The sequence below is a fragment of the Cucurbita pepo genome, chromosome 13 (genome assembly GCF_057944985.1).
Source record: "Cucurbita pepo subsp. pepo isolate OVF chromosome 13, ASM5794498v1, whole genome shotgun sequence".
In the NCBI taxonomy this organism is placed as follows: Eukaryota; Viridiplantae; Streptophyta; class Magnoliopsida; order Cucurbitales; family Cucurbitaceae; genus Cucurbita; species Cucurbita pepo.
The window spans coordinates 830001-854447 of record NC_141810.1 but is presented as its reverse complement, the minus strand read 5'-3'; the positions used below and the strand labels follow the sequence as shown (position 1 = coordinate 854447).

At 38.3% G+C, this 24447-nt stretch overlaps 4 protein-coding genes across 8 annotated transcripts in view; 1 reads left to right on the top strand and 3 right to left on the bottom strand.

Annotated features, from left to right (window-relative positions):
• Positions 1-585: 585 nt before the first annotated feature.
• Positions 586-2769, bottom strand: LOC111808388 (GPI-anchored adhesin-like protein). Its single transcript, XM_023694322.2, has one exon. It carries the CDS (start codon positions 2525-2527, stop codon positions 707-709), a length of 1821 nt encoding a protein of 606 aa, XP_023550090.1. The 5' UTR covers positions 2528-2769; the 3' UTR covers positions 586-706.
• A 151-nt stretch (positions 2770-2920) lies between these two features.
• On the bottom strand, positions 2921-6343 carry LOC111808387 (stromal 70 kDa heat shock-related protein, chloroplastic). The gene is made up of 8 exons (XM_023694321.2): positions 5662-6343; positions 5171-5423; positions 4971-5050; positions 4734-4876; positions 4528-4626; positions 4195-4384; positions 3624-4022; positions 2921-3515 (listed from the first exon to the last, which is right to left on the bottom strand). The coding sequence occupies exons 1-8, from the start codon at positions 6220-6222 to the stop codon at positions 3120-3122; spliced, it is 2121 nt and encodes a 706-aa protein (XP_023550089.1). The 5' UTR covers positions 6223-6343; the 3' UTR covers positions 2921-3119.
• A 966-nt stretch (positions 6344-7309) lies between these two features.
• On the top strand, positions 7310-11770 carry LOC111808470 (loricrin-like protein). 2 transcript variants are annotated; one of them, XM_087129640.1, is made up of 2 exons: positions 7310-7496; positions 9201-11770. In XM_087129640.1, exon 2 carries the CDS (start codon positions 9535-9537, stop codon positions 11446-11448), a length of 1914 nt encoding a protein of 637 aa, XP_086985766.1. In that variant the 5' UTR covers positions 7310-7496; positions 9201-9534; the 3' UTR covers positions 11449-11770. The 2 variants fall into 2 exon arrangements, with proteins under 2 accessions (XP_086985766.1, XP_023550234.1); XM_023694466.2 differs by having other exon boundaries at positions 9090-11770.
• Positions 11771-12148: 378 nt separating this feature from the next.
• ITPK4 (inositol 1,3,4-trisphosphate 5/6-kinase 4) overlaps positions 12149-24447 on the bottom strand; it is a 12349-nt gene continuing 50 nt past the window's right edge. The window contains exons 1-13 of one of the 4 annotated variants that reach the window (XM_087129641.1): positions 24154-24296; positions 23285-23713; positions 21861-21896; positions 21389-21584; positions 17358-17452; positions 15376-15444; positions 14714-14916; positions 14218-14368; positions 13687-13800; positions 13350-13412; positions 13065-13204; positions 12812-12968; positions 12149-12535 (exon numbers count right to left, since the gene is read on the bottom strand). In XM_087129641.1, the coding sequence (XP_086985767.1) occupies positions 12392-12535; positions 12812-12968; positions 13065-13204; positions 13350-13412; positions 13687-13800; positions 14218-14368; positions 14714-14916; positions 15376-15444; positions 17358-17452; positions 21389-21497 (1245 nt within the window). In that variant the 5' untranslated portion in view covers positions 21498-21584; positions 21861-21896; positions 23285-23713; positions 24154-24296 and the 3' untranslated portion in view covers positions 12149-12391. Of the gene's footprint in view, positions 12536-12811; positions 12969-13064; positions 13205-13349; positions 13413-13686; positions 13801-14217; positions 14369-14713; positions 14917-15375; positions 15445-17357; positions 17453-21388; positions 21585-21860; positions 21897-23284; positions 23714-24153 lie in introns of all 4 variants that reach the window. The other 3 variants (XM_023695071.2, XM_023695072.2, XM_023695073.2) reach the window with 3 other exon arrangements.

The following is a 24447-nucleotide window of genomic DNA, read 5'->3' as shown; positions in this document are numbered from 1 at the left end:
TCCTGAGAACAGAAATTCAAGATTGATCCATTTGTTCGATATCAACTGATATCGTAGTTCTGTTGAAGCAGATTTAGCATCAAGATGTGCCTCGTATGAAATTTATAATACACGACGACATGACGAAACAAGTGATGGGCAATGGAGCAAGCAGTTAAACCTATTAAATTCATGAACATAATGTTACTCCACAAAATCATACAATATTCAATACATTTCCTTTAGATGCGATTCCTTACTTCCTTTTCTCAGCATTGTGGCTCCTATCACACATCTTCTTCCGCATGTAGGTCAAGAAACTTGTTGCTTTGAATCTAATCCTTTTCTTATCGGCTTAAAAGTTTCAAACCACAATTTGAAATTCAAAACAAAGCAGCAGCACCATAGCAATATGATTAAAAGTTGTAATGTGCATGTGTATGTGTGTAGAGATGCTGTATATACCTGCCCCACAATGCTTTCTACACGAGCAGCCTGCATAGCAAAGAGTTAGATAGATGACGGTGAATCCCCAGCAGCACAAGAATCCTGTCTTTACAATATGACAAACAGAAAAGATTCAAATATTGTGAATATCAAACTCAGTTCAAACAAAACATAAACTCAGCGTACATAATGGATACGATCAGTGGGAGAATTCTTCCTCAAACAATCAATTTTTGTTGGTAACATTTATTCTGCTACGAATAGGAGTGAAACTAAGAGGTTAGCAATCAAACAATCCATTTCTGTAGCATAAATGCCAATCTGAGTCCCCTGATGCCATCAACCCACCTCCATCCGTGCTAATGGATTCCGCACAACAACATGCTACTTCATTACTTTTCTCATATTCTTCGGCTTCTTCATTCACTAATAATCGAGAAGAACAAGAACTGTTGCAAATTATAGGATCAGCCTCACAATCATTATGTTTCAGAGGAGTCTTCTTAAGGATATCTGACAAGCTAATGCTGCAAGTGTCAGCATTCTCTTCTTCGTCGTCTGATAAGCATCGACAACTATCAAATTCGTCCATCTCGTAGATCCGGCTCATTAACCCTTCCCTCCATGATACTCTCATTTGGGATTTTGACAAATTCTCACACGAAGAATTGCTGTTCCTAAAAGCCTGATCTTCAAGAAGCTTTTGAAATTGGTTAAGATCCATGGAATTGGATATTGTGGCCAGACAATCAAACTGGAAACTTAAATCTGTTATACTTGTCATTGCTTTATGGCTGTCAGACGCTGAATCCTGATCATGTTTATCACAACTGTCAGCAGTTAACCATGGAAGGAAATGTTTTGGAGCTGAACTTGAGTCTGATTGTGGTGTTCGGATGACATTGTCACTGCTTAATGAGTCAATTGAGAATGGAGAATTCTCCCCATTGACTTCATACCTCGGTTGTCCTCTTCCCTCCGTTAATATCACATCCAAGCAATTAGGAGCGCATGAGGGAGAGATGTCCTCAAAGGATAATGGCTCCAAGAAACCTTCAAAGTGAGATGAAGCGTTTTCAGACTTGTCTTGGTGATCCTCATCCTCCTCGTTGCAGGGGGATAGAAGCCAATTCATAGAAGCTTCAATGGGTGAAGGGACCTTTAAAACAACAGAATTGGAAGTCTCCCTTTTGTTGCTTCCATCTTCTTCCTCAAAATTCTGAATGGGCTTGACATTAGAAATGGATGGAGTATTGTCTCCCACAATAAGAACTCCTTTGGGTCTACACTTTCTCTTGTCAGAGATCCCAGAAACGACATACCCAGCACCATAGCAGACAGGAGTAAGTGTAGGCATAAGTGCTGAACCACATTGTAATTCAGGTGACACAGAGGCTTGAACAGGAGGCGTTTTAGTATGATCTTTGTTTGAAGCCTCTAGGGCTACAACCTTGTCAGCTGTTGGATCCAAACCAGAGCCGTTTTCGATTTCACGCAGGGGAGTGAAGTTGAAATCGGACGGTTCACATTTGTTGGGATCATCAACCATCCTCACTACACTATGTGCCCCATGTCTCTCCAACTCCTCACCATCAGATGCCAAGATTTTAGGTTTGTGGGTACCTAATGAACAGGGCTTCTTCCCGGACGGCCATCTATACAGGGAGGGGGAGTTTTTCTTCAATGGCTCCAACTTTGTGGAGGAAGGTTCTGCGGGCGCCCTAGAATTGTGTGTAAGAGCGCGTTTGGGAGCATTCTCCTTAAGCGGCTTAGATCTAAGGGGCTTGAGGGGGCGAACATGAGAAGTAGATTTAGGGTTTTTGGAAGATGATTTAAGCTTATTAGCAGGGGTCTGTGTCTTAGAAGATGAAGAGGAATGAGAGAGAAAGAACCTGAGACAGCCTCTGGGAGCATCGGTGGAGGTGGAGGAAGCGTCACTGCCGACGCTGGCGGTGTTGCAGGCGGGGGAAAAGGAAATGCCATTAAGAACACGGAAGGGGCCCCGAGGACCCTGGTGCTGCTGCTGCTGCTGCTTGAGCTTCTTGTTAGCGGCGTGGATTTGAGACGAAGGCGAAGAAGAAGAGGAAGAGGAAGGTCTCATGGTGAAATGGAAAAGAATTCTGAGATTTGTGGAGGAGAAAGGAAGGAAGATCTGAGAGAAGTATTAAGAGTGTTGAAGCTGTGAATCAAGATGCATATTTTGAAATTCGGGATTTTTCTATTTGGTGCTTTCTTGAATTCAAATTTCAAATATTGACCTCCACTTTCTTCCCTATTTGCTCGCCTACCCTTCCCTTCTACTCTAAATTTAAGCCAATATTAAGTATATATTAATTTCAATATCAAAAATGGAAACCTTATTTATTGTACCAAATTAATAGCTTTGTGTTCTTATGAGCAACAAAATCTAAGTTAAAATGTCCCAAAGTTCGGATTGTGTGGGCTGGTAAACATGAAATTCAATCGTAAGGCAAACAGATTTTAGGCGAGAGTGTCCATGTGAAGCATTATACTTTTATGAAACTTATGTCCTGGGACAGCGGCTACCAACAAATTCTCCCTCCAACCAAACTAAACCAACACCCCATCATTCCGATCTGCCCCGCAAAAATCAAATGGAAATACAAATCCACGCCCGATGAGAAGCCAAAATTTTCTATTCAGAAAAGGGGCAAAAACCAATTCTAATCTTCTCATTTGCTGTCGGTAAAATCAGCATCAATGACGTCTCCTTCGGGTCCTTTGTTCGATGATGGTTCCGATGGCCCTGCTTCGCTTCCTGCACCCGGTCCAGGAGCAGCGCCTGGCTGATTGTACAAGGATTGTCCCAGCTGCATCACCTCTTGATTTAGAGCAGCCATAGCATCCTTAATGGCTTGGGTTGAGCCACCTGAAATTGCTTCCTTCAATTCCCCAAGTTTTGATTCCACCTTCTCCTTCACTGGCCCAGGCACCTTGTCTCCAAGTTCCTTCAGTTGCTTTTCCGTCTGGTACACAACAGAATCAGCCTGGTTCTTTGTGTCTATAGCATCTCTCTTCTCCTTGTCCTCCTTTGCAAACTTGTCCGCTTCGCTAACCATCCGCTCCACCTATATAGGCATACAATTTTTTTTTTTTTTTTTTTTTTTTAAATGTTCGTCAACAAGGAAACTAGTTAATTGTACTTGCGCTCATGAAAGCAAATGCTTTAATCGTACCTCATCACTTGGCAATGTGCTAGCACCAGTAATGGTGATATCCTGCTTCTTGCCTGTGCCTTTGTCAATTGCAGTGACCGAGAGGATTCCATTGGCATCAATGTCAAATTTGACTTCAATTTGAGGAACCCCACGTGGCGCAGGGGGGATACCGTCTAGTCGGAAGCTACCAAGTGATTTGTTGTCCCTCACAAACTCTCTTTCCCCCTGAAGAACATTAATCTCAACGCTGGTCTGTCCATCAGCGGCTGTGGAGAATACTTCTGACTTGGAGGTAGGAAGTGTAGTGTTTCTTGGGATAATTTTCGTCATTACACCCCCAAGAGTCTCAAGACCCAAAGATAGCGGACTCACATCCAATAGCACAATGTCACTAACGTCTCCAGACAAAACACCAGCCTACAAACAAGTACCCGTCTTCAACAATAATCCACAGTTCACATTACACATAATAGTACCAACTATGTTTAAACTAATAACAACCATGTTTAAACTAATTATCACAAGAACGTGAGGTTAGCAGAGAGAGACATTCACAATGACAAACAATTAAGAGCACCCCTGGACCTACCTGAACAGCAGCACCTAAAGCAACAACTTCATCAGGATTGACGGTGACATTAGGTTCCTTCCCAGTCATCTTCTTGACAAGTTCCTGAACAGCAGGAATACGTGTTGATCCACCCACAAGGATCACCTCGTCAATATCCTTAAAGGAGAGCTTTGCATCCCTCAAGGAGTTTTCAACTGGAGTCTTAAGCCTGAATAGGTTACCAATTTGAACAAATACAATATATTAGACGCTTGTACCACTTTCTTCCATTTTTCTATTAAAAAGTTAACCCCTCAGTCAGTGATTTAAGATTTAAAAAAATAATCAGTAAAAAGTAGTGATGGTCGGTACCTATCAAGAAGATCTGAGCACAATTCCTCAAACTTGGCCCTGGTAATTGTGGTCTCAATGTGCTTCGGGCCATCTGCCGTGGCAGTGATGAAAGGCAAACTGAAAGATGACTCCCATTACCAATGTGTAATATTAAAAATAAATTAATGAAACACATAGAAATACAGGTCAACATAGACCACGAGGATACAAGGCATGTTATGTACCTAATGTTCGCCTGGGTCAAAGATGATAGCTCCATTTTCGCTTTCTCAGCTGTCTCAGTTAGCCGCTGAAGAGCCTGTTTGTCTTTAAGCAAATCTATGCCTTCATCCCTTTTGAAATTTACAGCTAGCCAATCAACAATTCTCTGCAGATTATACAAGAGAGGTTCAAAATTTTCAACCCTTATTCATATGGAAGAAAAAAAGAGGGTAAATTTATCAGTCCAACGGCAATTTAACCTTGTCGAAGTCATCACCACCCAAATGCGTATCACCCGATGTAGAAAGCACTTCAAACACTCCATCACCAACCTCGAGCACTACAAACAAAAGAGAGATTATAGAATTATTGTTGGGACTTATGTAATAGTGCGTGAGGTAGTAACGAAAAAGGGACAAGTGTAATAAGGAAGCCATAAAGTCGAGGTAGCAGTATGTACCTGAAACATCAAAAGTACCCCCACCAAGGTCAAAGACCAAAATAGTTTCATTGCTCTTCTTTTCAAATCCATAAGCTAATGAAGCGGCAGTGGGTTCATTGATAATACGCAAGACTTCAAGACCGGCAATACGACCAGCATCCTTTGTGGCAGTTCTTTGAGAATCGTTGAAGTAGGCAGGCACTGTCACCACAGCTTTGGTTACTTTATCATTCAAAAACTTCGAAGCATCGTCCACTAGCTTCCTTAAGACCTAAGCAAACACCAAATACAACAAAGAGATAGCAATGTCATCCTTCAGCATGCTAGAGTAATAGAGTATCTTTCACATAATCCATCTATTAAGTAAAATTCAATAAGCAAACGTCGTATTCTACAGACATCTTAATCAATTTCTAAATGATAAATCTCTTTATTTCACCACTACAATCAACCACATTATGAGAAACCAAAATGAATGTACGGTGATAAAACAGAGAGTTAAGTAATACCTGAGCGGAAATTTCTTCAGCGGCAAATTGTTTTCCAATCGCTGGGCATTCCAACTTCACATTTCCATTCTCGTCGCGCACTACTCTGTAGGAGACCTGCTTGGACTCCTCATCCACCTCCGACATCTTCCTACCAATAAACCTCTTCACCGAAAAGAATGTATTCTCAGGGTTCACAACTGCCTGTCGCTTCGCAATTTGACCAACAAGCCTGTCTCCGTTTTTAGTGTAAGCCACCACCGACGGCGTCGTTCTCTGCCCTTCGGCGTTGGTTACAATAGTGGGCTTCCCACCTTCCATGGCTGCAACTGCGGAGTTAGTGGTTCCAAGGTCAATTCCCACAACTTTCTCACTAACAACCCTCAATGGCCGGACAGTCGAATTCCTACGGCTAATATTGCTCCTCAAGTTCAAGAATGCGGCGGTCGGAAATCCAGATGAATTTCCGAGTTTCTGACCGAAGAACACAGTCCGTGAAGAGACATGGTTATGTTTTCGCACGGAGGCCGCAGCAAAGGACGGAGCTCCGAGGCCATGGATCTGGGCGGCGGAAGCAGCCATTTACGAAGAAATTACAGAGAAGAAGAGGAGAAAAGAAGCGGGTAAAATCGGAATCAAAATGGAATGGACTAAGAAATCGGGGACGGAGCCTGGCGGATGAAGGAGATAAAGGGGAAGAAGGGAAGGGTTTTTGAAGAAAATGAAAGGGTTAGGTTATGACACGTGGGCTAGGGTTCTAGAATATTCTTCACCAATCTAATCTTCCACGCCCTTGGATTTAATATTTTCCTCAATACAAATTGGGCCTCAAAACTCGTTTTGGGCCCTTCCAATTTCAAATTGGGCCTAAAAAACGGCGTCGTTCTCTGCCCTTCGCAATTATTTTCTTTAGCATGTCATTTCGAAGTCTGAAGTTCGAGTGCTGTAGAGTTCAAATTTTAATTCTAATTTGACTTTTTTTTTCTTTTTTTTTTTTAACGATGTTGATGGAGATATTCATAAGCAACAATAACATTATAAGATATCAAACAATTACATAAATTAATAAATTACAAATAAATCAGTCGGTTCGTCTCATAAATATTTTTCACTCGAACAATATTTATTTAAAAATGAAACCATTCAATTTTTTTTTTTTAATAAAAGTAAAATGTTAATTTATATAAAAATCATCGACCAACTAAATTAAATTAATTTAATTTGAACACAAAAGAATTACATAAAGAAACTAAAAGACAAAAAGTTTCTCCCTTTACTCCTTTATTATATAGATTTTTGTATTTCTCAAAATAAAAGATAAATAGATTTTTGTCACAATTTTAAAAGAAGAAATATTAAAAAAAAGAAAAAAAAAAAAGAAAAAGAAAAAGGTGTGCATTTACCAAAGCACCCCTCCAACAAAAAAACAAAAAACATTACGTAAGGAGGCGAAGTAGAAGAAAATGATTATAACACAGCGTAGACATCATCAAATAATAAGAAAATCTTTGTTGTCGTTTAGTGTGAAGCCAAAAGGCTATTTATGGAATTCAAGGGGCAATAAAGAGGGAGGGGTGCGTGGGGTGCCCCATTCATAAAAAAAAAAATGGTGTTCAAGATTCCATATGAGCCGCCCACATCAATTTCCTTTTTTATTTATTTATTTATTTATTTAATTACCACATCACTTCCACCACAATTTCTTTCTCCTCTTCCACTTGGACTTGAGTTCATAGTTGGCTACTTTTTCTGTTTTCCCCCATTTCTCTCGATCTCCACCAAGATTTCAACATTCCTTAGATTGCTTCTTCAGTTTCTACTCTCTCGGATTACCATCTACAAATTTCTGTTCCACGGTACATCATTTGCGTTTGCTTTTCCTTCCTCCGATTTCCTGATTTTGCCTTTTCCTTTCTCTTAGATTTTTGTTGTGTTTTCAGGTATGTTGTTCTGGATTTGGTTTCTATGTTTAGTTTTGTTTCTGTTCTACTTGAATCTATTAGAATTAGCAATAGAATCTTCCTAGTGTCACTGATTATCCATGTGTGCCGTGCATTTTTTGGCTACAAATCTCAACTTTTGTTTTCGGGTCGCATCGTCGATGATTATGATTGAACGCACACATCTTTATTTTGAATCTCTCTCCCTCTCTGTGTATTATAGCTTTTCTTTTTCTTAGTCATTGAATTGAGATGTACAGTTGAAGATCTAGAGAATGCTCTCGTTTAATTGATTTTTTATTTGATTTGCATGATTGAGGCCTTTTTATTTGATTTGCATGATTTAGCCCTTTTACTACCCAAGAGTTCGTTTTCTTGATTTTCTGTGGGATTGCACCTTGTGATTCGTGTCGTCTATTTTGGTTGAAGCGGGTTGACTTTATTTCTATTATTGGCTTGGTGTACGATTTGGGTGAAGTTCTGTTTTCTTTTTGGTTAAGAAATCCTATTCAAGCCTAATCAGTGATTGCTGTAAGTTTAAAGGGAAATTAGTGACCACAACAGGTTTACCGCAGATGAATCCTTATTGCACTTTAATACTAATTCTAGTTCCTTTTTCTTTTTTATCAGGAAGTTAGTAGCGAATTAGAAAACCAGTTTTTTTAAGAACATGAAAGAACAAAATCTAAGGAGAGACCCTCAGAAAAGATTAAAAAGGGATCTGCCTGAACCAAGGGGGACAGCCTCACAAAACAATTATAAAATTGGCTCCCAACTTTTGGTAGCTAAAAACAAAAGGATAATTACAGAATAAAGAGCCCATAGAGAACTATTGGAAAATACCACACTCCACACATCTTCCCAAGAACTATCTTTTCCGATGAACACTTGTATTTCTTTCCAGCTATATAAACCAAAAAGATAGCCAAGGAACTGACCTGCCAAAGAATCTGATTCCTTCTCATCTGCTTAGTTATTAGTTTTCTTGTACATTTCTCTTGCATCCACATGACTGAGAGAGATTTTGACCACATCTACCATGTGTCCAAATGTGTTTACAATGAATATGCATCTAAGTTTGTATATAATTGGTTGTGCCTTTATGAGGTTGTAAAGAAGCAACGATAATAAATAAAAAGGTCCAAAGTAATGTTTCTTTAAGTGTTGAAGTTGTGGATTGATATGTTATCCCATGTTCCTCTAGTGCTATTTTTAAACCATGTAACCAACCAAAGAATTAAACTTAAATTTTGGACATTATAGTGATTAATGTTGTCGTGGACATCCTGCCACTGCATTCATTCCAGATTGGTGATTATTGTGTCTGTTCATAACTTCATGTATATTTCAATGAGAAAGCCTTTTAATTTCAGAAAGTTGGGATGTATAATCTTGTGACATATTTCTGTAATGCTCTCAGAGTTGTATTCACAGTAGTCATGTGATTGGAGGTTTATTTTAAAAGCATTCTTCCTAACATCTACTTTAAATTCCTCTTTGCTCTGACAGTACCTACTATTCTGCCATTGTTGTGTCCAAGAATGTATGTGAATTGATGGAGAGGCGTCTTTTCATTGAAATTGGTCGTGTGAACTGTTTTATAAGATGTACTACTTTCAGGGTTCATGAAGCTGAATGAGTTCTCATCAAGGAGTATAAGGAGCTCCGAAGATCTTTGCATATCAACATTACTCGTTGTCATCAAGGGGTTCTATCCAAGAAACGTCATTAGATATACTAGGAATTGATTAAAAAAATTGCTGCATTTCGGGAAGATCTTTGGGTAAGCTTATACGCGAATGGATAGATCAGATACATCGGGCTTTGTAAGCGGTGGAGGCAGTAGTAATCTGTTAAAATCTGTTTTGGACGTTGTTACATATATCTGCTTTTAGTATTCCTTAAACCTTTTTGGTTAGATTGTCCTTTTAGTTTAAACTTCAGGGTAGAGAGAATGGATTTGAACAAGACTGTTGCACATTATTCTCAAAATGGTGATCTCACAAAAGATGACAACTTTGGTGATACTACTTTGAGCTTGAATTGTTTTGGATTTGGAGGAAGAAAATCCTCTGGATGTGAGGTTGCTTTAAATGACCTGAATTTTAACTTTAGTTATGCTCCAGATGATGGCTGTAGACTCGTACTTGGACTTGGCCCAACTCCTAGTGCTAACTGTGATGATTATTACAATGTTGGATATAAGAAGGACAAAGCACTAGTTACATCTCTACCTGAGGAAATATCGCCAAGTGACTCCATATTGCAGCTTGGTCTTTCTGGAGGGACTAATGAAGCTTCAAGTGTGGTCGAATGTTCACTTTCAGTGGATACTGATGTCAGTGCAACTTATCTGATAAACCAATGGGCTGCTGAAGCTAATCAACTGTCTATCCCGCTAGTCGATGAGGGTTCTACCTCAGCAAAAAAATCAGGTGGGTATATGCCATCACTTCTTTTTGCTCCAAGAATGGGCACTTCAAATGTTCTGATTCAGCAGCTTGACACTGATACTGAAAATCAGCTGAGCCAAGAACTATCACCTACCATAGAATACTCCTTAGGATCTGTAATCGACCAAACAATCAAAAGCGTGTGTTCAGATCATCAGCTAAGCAATCCTAAAAAGTGCAAATACTTTGGCTGTGAGAAGGGTGCGCGAGGGGCATCTGGTCTTTGTATTGGTCATGGAGGTGGACATAGATGTCAGAAACCTGGGTGCAATAAGGGTGCTGAGAGTCGTACTGCTTATTGTAAAGCTCATGGTGGAGGGAGGAGGTGCCAACATTTAGGGTGCACCAAAAGTGCTGAGGGGAAGACAGATTTTTGCATAGCTCATGGTGGTGGTAGACGTTGTGGATATTCAGGTGGATGTGCCAAGGCTGCGCGCGGCAAGTCAGGCCTTTGTATAAGACATGGTGGGGGGAAAAGATGTAAGATGGAAAGCTGCACTCGTAGTGCTGAAGGACAAGCTGGTCTGTGCATTTCTCATGGTGGTGGACGCCGTTGCCAGTATGAAGCGTGCACAAAGGGTGCCCAAGGAAGTACCATGTATTGTAAGGCCCATGGGGGAGGGAAGAGATGTATATTTGCTGGATGCACAAAAGGCGCTGAAGGGAGTACTCCTCTTTGCAAGGGACATGGTGGGGGAAAGCGCTGCCTCTTTGATGGGGGTGGGATTTGCCCAAAAAGTGTACATGGGGGCACAAATTTTTGTGTTGCTCATGGTGGTGGAAAGAGGTGTGCTGTGCCAGGATGCACAAAAAGTGCCCGTGGCCGCACTGATTGCTGTGTCAGACATGGCGGAGGCAAACGGTGCAAATTCGATAACTGTGGAAAGAGTGCCCAGGGGAGCACAGACTTCTGCAAAGCCCATGGCGGTGGAAAACGATGCACATGGGGAGAGGGCAAGTGTGAAAAATTTGCACGGGGTAAGAGTGGCTTATGTGCTGCTCATAGTAGTATGATTCAAGATCGAGAAACGAACAAGGGAAGCCTGATCGGACCAGGACTTTTCCATGGCCTTGTGTCTGCTTCTGCTGCCTCTACAGTTGGAGATAGCTTGGACAACCATAATTCATCTTCTGGAGTGAGTTTCATATGCGATTCGATGGATTCAGCAGAGAAGCCTCGAAAGCGACATCAGCTTATTCCACCACAGGTATTGGTTCCATCTTCAATGAAGTCATCAGCATCATATTCTAGCTTTTTGAGTACAGAGAAGGGAGAGGTAGATGGGAATGGATGCTGTGTTGGCACAAAATCCCTCGACTACTCAATTCCTGAGGGGAGGGTGCATGGAGGTGGGCTCATGTCATTGCTTGGTGGGCATCTTAAGAAGAAGAATATGAATAACAATGACATTTAAGGATATCTATCTGATCCGACAGCATCAGGTAATTTGGGATTTTGATTACGCATTGGAATCATGTACATAGACTTCAGTTGGGTCCGTCTGTGAATCTTGTACTGTATTTATGATTAGGTTTGTAGTTTTATATTATGGTGTTGTCAGGCTATCTGATTAAAAAACATGATCAGCACTTTGGTGTCAATAGCTCTTTTATTTTGATATCTTTATAAAGCCAAGCCCCTATGCCTATGCCTAGGTGGTTACTAGTGGTGTGCTTTCTAAGAACCATGTCCACAGGTGTACTGTTTCAATAATTAGGGCCCAAGTTTTGAGTGTTTGTTAGTGCTTTCTATTGATGCAGAGTTTGAAAATGTGTTTATATGCTTCTTTCACTCATAATTTTCTGATCTACAGATTTACATCTTCCAACTACTGTGATTGCTACCTCTTATGCTGATGTCCACGAAGTCTAAAATATTTTTTTTATTAATTTTTAGAAGCTGAAGTCTATGTTTATTAACACCATTTTTCTATTATCCACTTTTAATTTGTATCACATCAACTCATGTTTTGATAAAGTCATTATATGTACATATATATATTTTTAAAATGCCTGTCCATTGTATTTTGCTAGTGTTTTTTTTTTTTTTTTTATTAAATTGATTACAATAGTTTCAATCTTTTAAAAATATGTATTGAACTTTGATTTACAAAATTAAACTAAAAGAAGTATCTTGACTTTCTTCTCCATATATGTTATAAAGCAACATAACCAGAATTTGGTTCCAAACACAAATAGAAATATGAAACCATTTTCATCTTTCAAAATCCTCCAAATTTGAAATCAATTCTGTCCAAATCCTGTCGGAGCATTAATAACCCACAAGGTAACACTAGTTACATCTTATTCATAATACCTTGAAATGCAATTTCTCCACAAGATCCAGAGAAACACACCTTAAGGGCTTGCCTTTTTGAAGTTTTCATACTTGTTCTTGATGGCTTCCCAGAAAGCAGGTATTGCAATGTCATCAGGAACTTCCTTGAAAGAAGGCAGATAATTTACATCCACAATTACATGATCGCCACTCTTGTCTTCAACCTGAAAATTACCACACCCAAATCTTCAATTCAGAAAACAAACCATATCTTCCAACCAAACCCGATGGATCTACTGCCTCAAAGCATACACTACTGGTATGTAAAGCAAGGGAACCAAAACATCAAAAAATACCATCAGAATTTGACAGATCCAATCGGCAACTTCCTTGTTTGGATGAACATGAAACATAAACGAACCCTCTCCCACAAACCAGAAGGAAAAAAGAATAATAAATAACAAATAGAAACAAAGAAGAAGAAGAGAAGAATTACTTACAACAACATCGAAACCGAAGATTGAAAGATCAAGTACGCTCCGAAGCCAATTTGCAGAATTTTGGACTAGCTCAATATTGATGTTCTTGTTTTTTTTGTCAGAACTTTTGCCTTCTAAATGCTGCTGGCTCTCATTCACAATGGGCAGAGATTTTAAGCTGTCCATAAAGCAGTAACGTTATGTGCTATTCACTCCATCATAAGTTCTTGTATTAAGGAGCTACAAACAGAAAGTAACAGAGCAAAAGCGCGACCTGTCAAAGATTAATGGTCCAACACCTTGGTTTAAATTGGTCAATGTACTTATGTTTGGTGTAGACTTCTTAACTGCGTGAAAAATCTTTTCACCAAGCACATAAAATTTGTAGAGAGTTGATGAATGATCCACGTATTCCTGCAGTTTCAGCAGCGCCAATTTCCACAAAACTCTTTGATCAATGAACCACAAGAAGAATGTCAAGTTTTCAAAATGCAAGCTAGCAGGCTATTGAAGGTCAAATGGATAACTTTGTCAAAGAAATCATGAAACTTCTCCTCACCTGAATAATAGCTGGAAGAGGAACATCCAAGTTCTTGAGATCTTCAACATCAAAAATGATTGCCTGTTACAGGATGACAGATTGCAATAAATTCTCATACGTGAATGGTTGATTAGAATGATTTTCATACTGGAGTGGCATATGGGGTACGAAAAATAGCTTAATTTACACACCAAAAAAAAAAAAAGAAAACAAATGTAAGCAGAAAATAATGATACTGAAGGAAACCATTCATGGTGTGATGCTAAACCAGTCCACCAGGCACATATCTTCTGCTTTCACAACACAAGAAATCAATTTTAAAAGTAATAATAAAAGAAAACAAATATATCGATACCATTTTGTGAGCATCAGAAACTCCGCAAGCAACTTGGGGCTTCACTATACAAGGAAGAGTGAGTTTAGCTTCAGATAGCTTTTGCACCAAGATGGCCTCGTTAAAATTATCAACCTGCACCGTTGGGTATCACTCACATAAGCTTAGTAGAAGGAAACTCCACATATTTCACACAACATAGGACAGAACCAACAAACAGTTCATTTGGTAATCACTTGGAGATTACAGGTTATACCAAGTCTATTTGGGTAAGAATTTTCAAACCCTCTCAAATTATCTATCATCTGCTGATTCTCAGAACACAAAGTGACCAAAACATGGAACCACAAAATTTAATGCCCGTCTAAATCATTTCTTTTTGTGCTGATATTTCCATGCTTTAATGATAAATGTAAATCATAAAATAAGAGGCCACACGAGGAATGACTTGGACATTTTAATTTATTTTCTGTCAGAAGACGATGAATCGTGCACATTTGATTACCATTCTCAGACCCTTCAAGCATATGAGAAACATGACAAGAATCAGACCTTGAGAAAATAAGGACCCCTGATTATGCAGCCTTCAGATTTAAGTGCCTCCAGCCTGAGAAGAATCTGTTGAGTTTCTAACCGATCCAATACAGGTCTTATATTATTAAGTGGGTCAAGTACGCATAAATCTGGGTGGACTTCAATATGCCTGTGCGAGCACAAAAATTATGTATTACTTTAAAATCCATTTCTGAATAAAGAATTTGTCAGGAATATCACTAAGGTGGTAGGGGATCTTGTTTCAAAGAGGATATTAGTCGTTGACTGAAGTGTTTGCTAGCAGGAGTTTGTTAGTGCTTAGAACTTGTATTGAAAGTACATATCCCACTGCATTATTGCCAACCTTCATCCTCTCCACTTCCTCTTTTTATAACCCACTCCCTCCGAACAAACTTTCTGTGACATCACAACTTCATATAAAATAGAAGTACCATAGTTTCCGAAAACATGTTTTTTCATTGAAGAACATGATTCCATGAAATGTCAGTGTTACCTTTGCAATTCTTGCATTCTACTGGAGTAGGTTATTTTGTTAGAGAGATCTGAAGAGTTGCTAAGCTCAACATATAGAATTTCATCTGTTGCTTTATGGAGAATCATATCAACCTCAGGCAATTGAGATGATAAAGGGAGATCAAACGTCAGGGGCAGGAAAATCAACCCATTGTCTGTAGGATACAGAGGAAAGGCACCCCTCTGCAACATTCAGGGTAATGCATAAATTTCAAACTAACTGAATAAAAATAACACATAAACTTGCAGAAACAAAGGAATTAGCAAGTACTAAACTTACAGTACCGAGCTGTTACGAACAGTACAAGTTAACTTGAAAATCAAACTTCAAATGTCAAAGGAAGAAATTACTTGATTGCATGGTTGAACTCAGTAGTTTGGAAAAAAAGAAGAGGTGCGCGCGTGTGTGATGAGTAATTGCCGATGGTTTGAGGAGTATTACAAAATTGATTCTAGTGGTACAGAGTAACAGAGAAACTAAATTTCCCATGAAGCACATAGATTCTGATACCTGTACTGAAGTACTTTTCCAAATAACCAATGCATGGAAATAAGCATAAACGATTCCATACAAAGGAATCAATCATATTGTTTCTAAGACAATCAATTTAGAAGAACGTCTTGTTTTATAAGAATGCTCACCTTAGCAAAATCAAGTTCACGTGAAGGCTTCATTGTATAACCAACTACGATGGGGCTACAGTCAGCTGCCTGTTAGAAATGTGAATTGGAGAGCCCGATAAGAGATGTAGGATACAAGATTCCATTAAAAGAAAACAAAACTCTACACAAAGGTAGAACAATATGTAGTTATCAAATGCTATCCAAGGCAAACACATTAACTTGATGCCCTTTAACAAAATAACTGAGACAAATACTTCCCAGCAGCCATACGATGGAGTAACATATGGATTGCAAGCTTTGCATATTTTGAAGATGCATCAAACTTAAATGTGTGAGAAAAAACTAAAATGTATTCCACATTTTCCATTTCTATGTTTTTCCATAAATAATAGCGTCTTTAGGAAAGAGAGAAAAGTATAACAGCACTTAAAGTTGGTGGGAAGATGCCTTTCATTTTCAACTTGCAATCAATTTGTGAACTAATACTTTTGGTAGTCCTCAGTCAACGCATAAACAATTTTCTCCATTGGTGGAAGATAGAGAATACATATTACACCAATTATTGTAAAAGATGAAACGAAAGAGTACAAAACAGAAAAAGGCAGGTCGTTTCTTCTTTTTTAATTGTTTTATGTTTCATGGAAATAAAGTCAATTTGAGGACGCTGTTTATCATGGAAATAAAGTCAATTTGAGGACGCTGTTTATCATGGAAATAAAGTCAATTTGAGGACGCTGTTTATCATGGAAATATACAACTCCTAGATGGTCAAAGGATCCAAAGGGTAAGAGTGAGTTTAAATGCCATCTTTTAAGAACTCCGTTGTGTATATTTTGAAGGATCAAGCCCCTTGGTGTTGACACTGTGAGGCTTCTTGAGGGAGGCACAGTTGTTGAGGGTTACATTGGATTTTAATGATAAAGAGGCAAAGTATGAGACACAATGTCATTGATAAGAGATAAGGTAGCCAACTTCATTGACGTTTGAATGCAGCTCAATGTTATTGGAATCCATCCCTTTTCTACAACAAAAAATAAACAAATTCGAGATATTGAAGTAACAAATGGTTTGCGTTTTGTCACCTCTCACCTCGAGAGACAATCAAGGGGATTGTCACGTTGGAGTGTGTGTACCTTGCACTTTGGAAATACTTCCAATTTCCAATTGTTGGTATAACTTTGAGTTTCGATTTTTCCTTTTCTTATCATTGTAGCTTTCTGACTTGATGTCAGAATAGCTTTAACACAATATCACATTGATACAAGTAAAACGTTTGACAATCATCAAGGAACAATAAGTGATGACTGCAGGATCCAACTCCTACAACTAAAAATATGGAAAACCCAACAGTTAACCTACAACTTTCTGATGAACATAATCAACAAGGTCGGCTGTCCCTATGTTCCATGCAGCTGTCTAATACTAGTTTGAGTGAAACCACATACACTGAGTAGAACTGATACTTATCCGCAATACCAGAGGCCAATCAAGAATTTTTCTATAGGGTGCTAGGGTGCTTCACTTACAATTGGGGAAAAAACATTTACAGGTTAGCCATCCAAAACATTCATAAATATAACTGAAAATTGAAGTATTCATTTAATAATAAAATTGTCCTCTACAAGTTATCATATTATGAAATTGTCATACAATAACTTCGTTGTCTATTTTATCAAATAATCGTTTTTCTCAATATATCCTATCAGACTAATATTATCTATCTTATCAAATAGATCTTTCTCAACCCAAGCACGAATAAAAATAAGCCCCTAAACCCCTAAATACTATTGGTAACTGCAGGGAGTTGGAAGCAAAGTTAAAACCTCAAGCCTCTTATCTAAATTTGGCTCCATACTCGATGCTCTAGGTATATTATTGAACTAATAGTCTCAAACTTCATAGATACGATAATGGTAGCCCCATTTTCCCATTTTCTTCAAGGAGAAGAATATAAAAATTAATATAATATTATCGTAACAAAAGCACAGGAAAGGAATTACCTTCCTATTTAAGCGACAGATACTCAAAGGCAACTCTTCTAGCTTGCTAATACAAATCCTTCCCAAATTTTCACATGCACCGTCACCTTGAACATCTGAAAGAAAACTACCATTATTAACCACATCACACTAAAGTTATTATTTTACAGTCTTGTTTGAGTTGCCTCAAATGGGACAAAAACCAATCATTCTCCCTACTCATTTTCTTCTATAGAGTAGACATACAGCAGCAGAAAAAAAAAAAAGTCCATATACTTATAGGATATGTAATGGTTAACATTAAAGTTCAGATTACAAACAGAGTTTCTCGGCAATATTGTGTAAAATGTAGTTTGAAAAAAAAAAAGTAGAACTTTTAGTAGAGGAGAACTCAAAGGAGGTCATATGGATTATGTTGATTGTAATTTATAAATATATTAATTAGCTGTAATCATCCATTAATGGTTTTATTTTCTTCTTATTATGAATTTTTTACCTTTATATATTGAGTCTTTCTCCTATGTAAGAAGATTTCTATGTATCTTATGATTCCAGTATTGGAATACAAATACTTTATTAGTTTAATATTATTTTGGTTCTTGTACTTTTCGTTTTTGTTCATTTTGGTCCCTATATCTTCAAAATGTTTATTTGGGTCCTTATACTTTTAAATAGTGACAATTTTTAGAAAAAAAAAGAGTTAAAATGAAAATTAAGGGACCAAAATGGTCCCTTTTTAAAAGTACAAGGACCAAAATGACCCTTGTGAAACTATAAGGATCAACGGTTTTGGTCCCCTTATTAAAAGTACAAGGACCAAAATGAACCTTGATCAAATTTGGTTGTAAATTAAGACCAAATTGAACATTTTGAGAGTACATAAACATTTTGAAATAGAAAACCATATTTTATTCTGGTAACATGCAAATGGCAAGCAAAATGGCAAGCATGCAAGTTGGAGAAGATGACCGTACAACCAACGGTTAGTTTCTCGACAATACAGTCAACAATTAGTTTCTCGACCTACATCCATTTTTTTAATCAATTCGAAATTTATGTAGTCCATTCTTCGAGCCATTTTTACCAATTCTATTCTTTTGATTTAATTTAGGACACGTTGAGAAATTTTGGAGAATTTAAAATTTTTTAAAGATTTGAACCAAGCTCGAGAAGTTGACAAACACGTAAGTAACCACACTGAGCAAGTTTTAAGAAATACTTGTAGGAGCTGAATAAGACCATGGACAAATAATTAAAAATCATGTTTTAGAACCTACTTAAGTTAGGTTCATGATAGCTACGCCTAGAAAACTTAATAGTTTACGGTGTAGCAGGATACTTAGTTTGACAGCTTCCCTGTGCATAATTGTGAACTCTGATAGGGTTAATATTTTTATAATTTTTCTAACATACCTCAATTGATTTACTTCCAATTGTAAACTCTAATAATGGTGAACTTTGATAGAGTTAATATGTTGAGCATGCTGTATGTTTATATATGTTTATACATGTTATGAGTATCTTAGACAATGTACCTCTATTTTACGTTATGGTCCTTAAAGCTGGTTTTGGATTTCACAAAACATTGGGTTGACTAGGTATCTCGTAGGGGCGATTAGGGCACAACCCCTATTCGTGAAGAGCCAAGAGCGATTAGGGTCTACTTGATACACAGAGTTTAGTTGTCACCCATAAAGAATTCCAAGAGTCATAGAAGGTATACTATTGAGGTAGATACAGTTTGCCTAGTGGGGAGCCATGACCTTATACTATTCTAACTCGAGAGGGTGTGTGAACGGGTAGATTATTGTCTCCGCTTGCTTGAAAAGGTGATGCAACAAACAGATTAGTGTTTCCGCCTAAAAAACAATGCAACAGGTTGTTTACTATTTCCACCAGAAAAGCTGGAACATCAAGTAGTTTACTGTTTCTACTTGAAAAGGCGATATAACAGGTAGTTTACTATTCTAACCCGAGGAGGGTGTACGAATAGGCAGCTTAATGTTTCTGCCTGAAAAGGCGCTGCATAGGTAGTTTATTAATCTTAGGAACAGACAGTTATTGGTGAGTGTCACAATTGCACTCTGTGGCACGGGACAACAATTGTGCAACACTTGTTCTAACCCAACAAACAAGTTAGCTGTGTGAAAATCAAACTTTGTAGACAATCTTGATGTATGATCGAGCCTCAAGGCATGTTTGACAGAAAATGTTATATAAAACGTGAGCGAGGATAAGTGTTAAAAACAATTTGAAAGAAAACAATGTTATAGGCTAGAAGCGAATAAGTAACAACCACATCTTTGATAGCATATAACCCAAGTAAGAAAAATTGACAACTAATCACATGCCCCTGTAGTACATTTTGATGCATTTCAACCTTGGTGGGTGTAGATATGATTTTAGTGAACAATCATACACCCTAGTACTGACATTAGAGGTATAGTAAGTACCTAACTACACATGAAAGCAAGTAAAAGAGGTTTGGAACGGGCATACAACCATGGACAACACGCCATGAACAAGCATGACCGGGAGGTTTTTGCATCGCAGTATTCCTATAGCAACCGCGAGGTTTTTGTTGGAGTTAGCTTACTCAAACTCCTCTCTTCAACCACAGTAATGGCAGCGAGCGTCGGTTCATCATGGGTAAGATCCCTACTAACTGTAGTGCTGACATCATCTTCACCCCTTTTGTTGACGGGAGTTAGTTTAAATGATTGTTGAGTTGGATCTCGTTACTATTAAGCATTTCTCTAAGGACATGGAAATGACTGTGTTCAAGCAGGAAATCCATCCTTAACACGATGTCAAAATCGTCCACCTTGACAATCACAAAATCAGTTTGTCCAGTCCAAGTCTCCAGTTTGATTGGAGTTCTCTTTGCAGCTCTTGAGACAAGTAGAGCTGCCAAATTGACGACTTTCATTTGTCCTGTGTCTCGATGCTGAAGGATATTCAAGCATTTCGCTTCAGTCTTCGTCATGAAGTTGTGGGTGGCTCCAAAGTTGATAATAGTGTTCTTAGCTGCTCTGTGGTTAACCCAGGCCTCAACATACATAAGACTACGTTCCACTAGTTCTTCTATCTCTCCCACAACTTCCACCATCTCATGCTCAGTTTCCGAACTTATTTCAAGTTTTGCTTGGAAGGCATAAAGTGCAGGCTTTTGTGGGCACTCGATTTCTCGGTGGGCCCCCTTTCAAATGAAGCAAGACAAGGGGCCTTGACTGTGACTGCTCTGGCTATGAGGTCTCTTCCATTAAGATACCTCCCGGTTAGGAGGACTTGCATTCCCCCCACCACCTTTAAGGGAGTTTGGTCGATAGTTTCTATTACCCCCACTTGCAGAAGCCTGGTTCTACCTTACTTATTGGGATTGACCGTCTCTAAGGTCGAACAATCGTTCAGCTGTAGATACGCCGTGAAAAGGTCTTGAACTCTTTGTTCACAGTGCTTGGCTTTCGCACATAGCTCAGCCCCTTTTGAAGACCTTATCTTTCTTGAACATGTCACGAATATCCAACATAAGCCTAGAAAACAAACATCTTTGCATTTCATCTCCGGGTAAACAAAGTCCTCTCTCGATTCTAAAGATGGAAGGGAGAAAGGATAGCTCTCTCTTTCCCTACGTCAAACCAGTAAGAATATTTATAGGTTTATTGACTATTGGCAATTTTAGAAAGCTCTCTCTACCTTGACCGTTTGTGTTAAGAGGAACTCATTATTTTGAAGACTTGATTTCTCTCTTGGTGTGACTTGTGCAAAGCTACCCCTTTTAATAGTCCAGACGACAATCAACTCCTAAAGACTACAATCAACTCCTAAGTGAGTTCAAAAGAATTTAGTACTCCTGACTCATAACTTAATTTCCTTTTGAATCAAGCTCTATTACAAAGATCTTATCTACGTACAGAAACAAAGAGCCCATCAGGAAGAAAAGGCCATTAAAATACCAAGCTATATAATTAATCAATGTCTATGGTTAAGAGGTAAACTCAGGAAAGTAAGAAGCCATGAATCTGGAATAGAAAGAATACAATTATACTCACTTAAAACAACAACCGGCCATCCCTGATCAATTAGTTGTTTTATATCATCCTTCCTCTCACTTGAGATGACATACAAGATGGAGTTACGAATGTCCCCCCAAGATAGCATGATTTCATTAATATCATCTTCTGTTAAAAATGCATTCAAGGAGAAGCAATCTATTGAGTGAGACTCTGCTTTCTCTTTGATAATATCCTATAACAAGATGATATATATGTTAAAAACTATGTAATATTTTACATCACAATACTAATACCAAAATATATTGGAAAGTCTGGAAATTCAACTAGCAGCAATAAACATGGATGTTTTTTTTCAAACAGAGAAGCTTATTTAAAATGTTATCTGAATATTGCAATAATTCTTTATATGTAGAGCTATGTCAATCTATCACATCAATGTCTTCTTGTGATATAAATTCATAGTATGCTTAGGGATGAGAGCATCCAAACAAAGTAAAATAGAATCCACCTTACAATCTGAAGAGTCCAGCCTGGAAGAAATTCCCTGCCAAAATGAAAACCAGTAGCCAGGTCAAATATTCAAATGACATGACATCATAAACAACAGAGTTTTATACAATTACTCTAACCTATGATGTAGGAGTCTTTTGCTCTTTTAAAAGGGATGTCCAGAATAGTTCTCAGTCAATTTTTTCCTAGCTGACTGGATTTTGCCCTCATGTTGATTTCTGCCTTTTACTAACTACTATTTTTTCCTGGATAAGGGGTGTTCGTATTTGGAGTCCTGGTCCGACGGATGGCTCAATGGCTAAGTTATTTTATTTTTTACTTATTAGAAATTGATGTTTGTGCCATTTATTTAAAGGTTAGTGATATAGTTAGTTAGTTAGAGGTTGATTATTTGTTTTCCTATAAATACATTTAATCTCACTTCAAAGCATAGAACAGAATTTAAGCACTTCTTTGGTGCATTCTCTCTTGTTTGCCCTCTTTGTTCTCTTTTTTATTTTTTTATTTTATAGTTACAAGTTTATATCAATAAGACAAATGACCAATTAGTGGCACGTTGAATTGGAGGGATAAAGGGGCAACGCAAGATCAACTGAATATTATGCCCATTCGGAATTCGTAAGCAGCTGTAAGAATGCAGTAAAAGCAACTCAAAAACATAGGCAGTTGTATGAAATATTCTCAAAAAAAAAAAAAAAAAAAAAAAGGAAGGCAGTTGCAGAGAGGGCCACACCAAATCGGTTTCAACCAAAACCACTCCCAAAAGTAATATAAGTATTCGACCTGCCTAGAAACAACCCTTGACCGAGCAGGACAATTTGTACTCTTGACCCATGTTTGAAAATGTTACAGGCATAACTAAACCAGCCAAATGAGTGTCCCTGGCATAGACAAAATTAAGATTATTGGAGAAATAATAGAATTTGAAATTGAGAGTGAACCAAATGGACAAAGTGAAGTAGTTTATAGTGATGAGAATGAGTGGGTAACTTGAATTGTAACGGCCCAGGCCCACCGCTAGCAGATATTGTCCTCTTTGGGCTTTCCCTTTCAGGCTTCCCCTCAAGGCTTTAAAACGTGTCTACTAGAAGAAGGTTTCCACACCCTTTATAAGGATGTTTCGTTCTCCCCCAACCAATGTGGGACATCACATGAACAGTGTTAGCTCGAGTCAGAGGCATGCCAGTTCCAGAACCTAATGCACCATAACTCAAAAGATTGGCATTGTTATAATTGATAGCAAAAGCTGTGATAGCATGGTGTCAATCCAAAGTGAGGGCCCAAGTCACTAACACTAAACTACCTCCCCAACCCTGTAAAATTGGTTGGAATAAGAAAATGATGGAGGCTAGAGTTTGGGAAAATCTTATCCCGATACCGCAAACAGTTAATCATCACTCACAAGAGTATGAACCACATTACCCAGAGAAAGCTGACTACAGTTCGTTGATCAAGGACTAAGTCACCATCACTCAAGCCATCCACCTATCTCAGTTCACAAGTTCAATCCACCTAAGCTCGTCATCCGTTGAGAAACAAACAGAATTGTGAGCCTCCAAAGGGTGTGCTGAGCGATTTTATTATGTGAGTCACCTAGCATCAATGCTGCAGCTATACTGATACTCGAATCCAAGAGCATCCCACAAGAATCGCCAGCATGCTCCTCAATTCTATCAACGAGCTGGTGGAAGATCACGGACTTGATCAGATAACAACTGCTGATGTTATCAACTCGAGGTCAAATTTTCTTAAAGGGAGGACAATGACGAGGGAGTTCTACGGTCATTTGATGGGGCTGTACAAGGCAATTCTTTCTCTGTCGTTTCTTTTTGTCTCCTCTCTTCAGGCAAGCTGGCAATACCAATCAATCACCTTACACTCTAAATTGAATAATAACTGAACACTATTATTTACACCCTCTGATTTCATACCAATAATGTATTTGTTCCATCTTGTGAACTAAATAAGCACAGTATCCGGAGAGTGTTACAAAATACTGAATTGGTTACATCAATAATATTTCGAATTTATTTTCTCTCTTTAGCATCCTCAATTTCATGAGTCCCTTTCTTCTTTAGGATCCTCAATTTCTTTAGCATCCTCAATTTTAGAATAAGAGAAATGGGAGGCATGCATAGATGAACATAAACATACATAAATCACAACAAGAAAATAAAGAACATCGATCCAACTTTTATACTCAAAATTCATAAAATAACCAGGCATAATTCCAGATAGTGAGTTGAGATTGTAAAAAAAAAAAAAAATGTACAAAGGAAGGAGACAGGTACCGTTCGAAACATGGAATACCAGAGGTGGCGCAGGAGAGCATCGGTAGCGGGTCGTAATGAATGATTGGGATTGTCGCCATTAGAATTGAGAAATAGTACAGAATCATCCAGTACTACGCCCTTCACCGCTTGCCCAACCATGATTGAAAGAGTGGAGAATTGGAAAAATATTGGATTGGAATGAGTTCAGTTCAGCTCATTGTCGATCTATCCATGTTCGCCGCAGGTTTGGTTTGTGGAGACTAGGTTCAAGTGCAAGGGGGACGTGGTTCAGGTGGCACTCTCTATCGATAG

Coding starts and splice junctions, on each gene's coding strand:
- LOC111808388 (XM_023694322.2), bottom strand. CDS start 2,527: ATGAGACCTTCCTCTTCCTCTTCTTCTTCGCCTTCGTCTCAAATCCAC.
- LOC111808387 (XM_023694321.2), bottom strand. CDS start 6,222: ATGGCTGCTTCCGCCGCCCAGATCCATGGCCTCGGAGCTCCGTCCTTT. Junction 4,877..4,970: donor GTGGTGATGACTTCGACAAG/GTTAAATTGCCG, acceptor TATAATCTGCAG/AGAATTGTTGATTGGCTAGC. Junction 4,627..4,733: donor TTGACCCAGGCGAACATTAG/GTACATAACATG, acceptor GTCATCTTTCAG/TTTGCCTTTCATCACTGCCA.
- LOC111808470 (XM_087129640.1), top strand. CDS start 9,535: ATGGATTTGAACAAGACTGTTGCACATTATTCTCAAAATGGTGATCTC.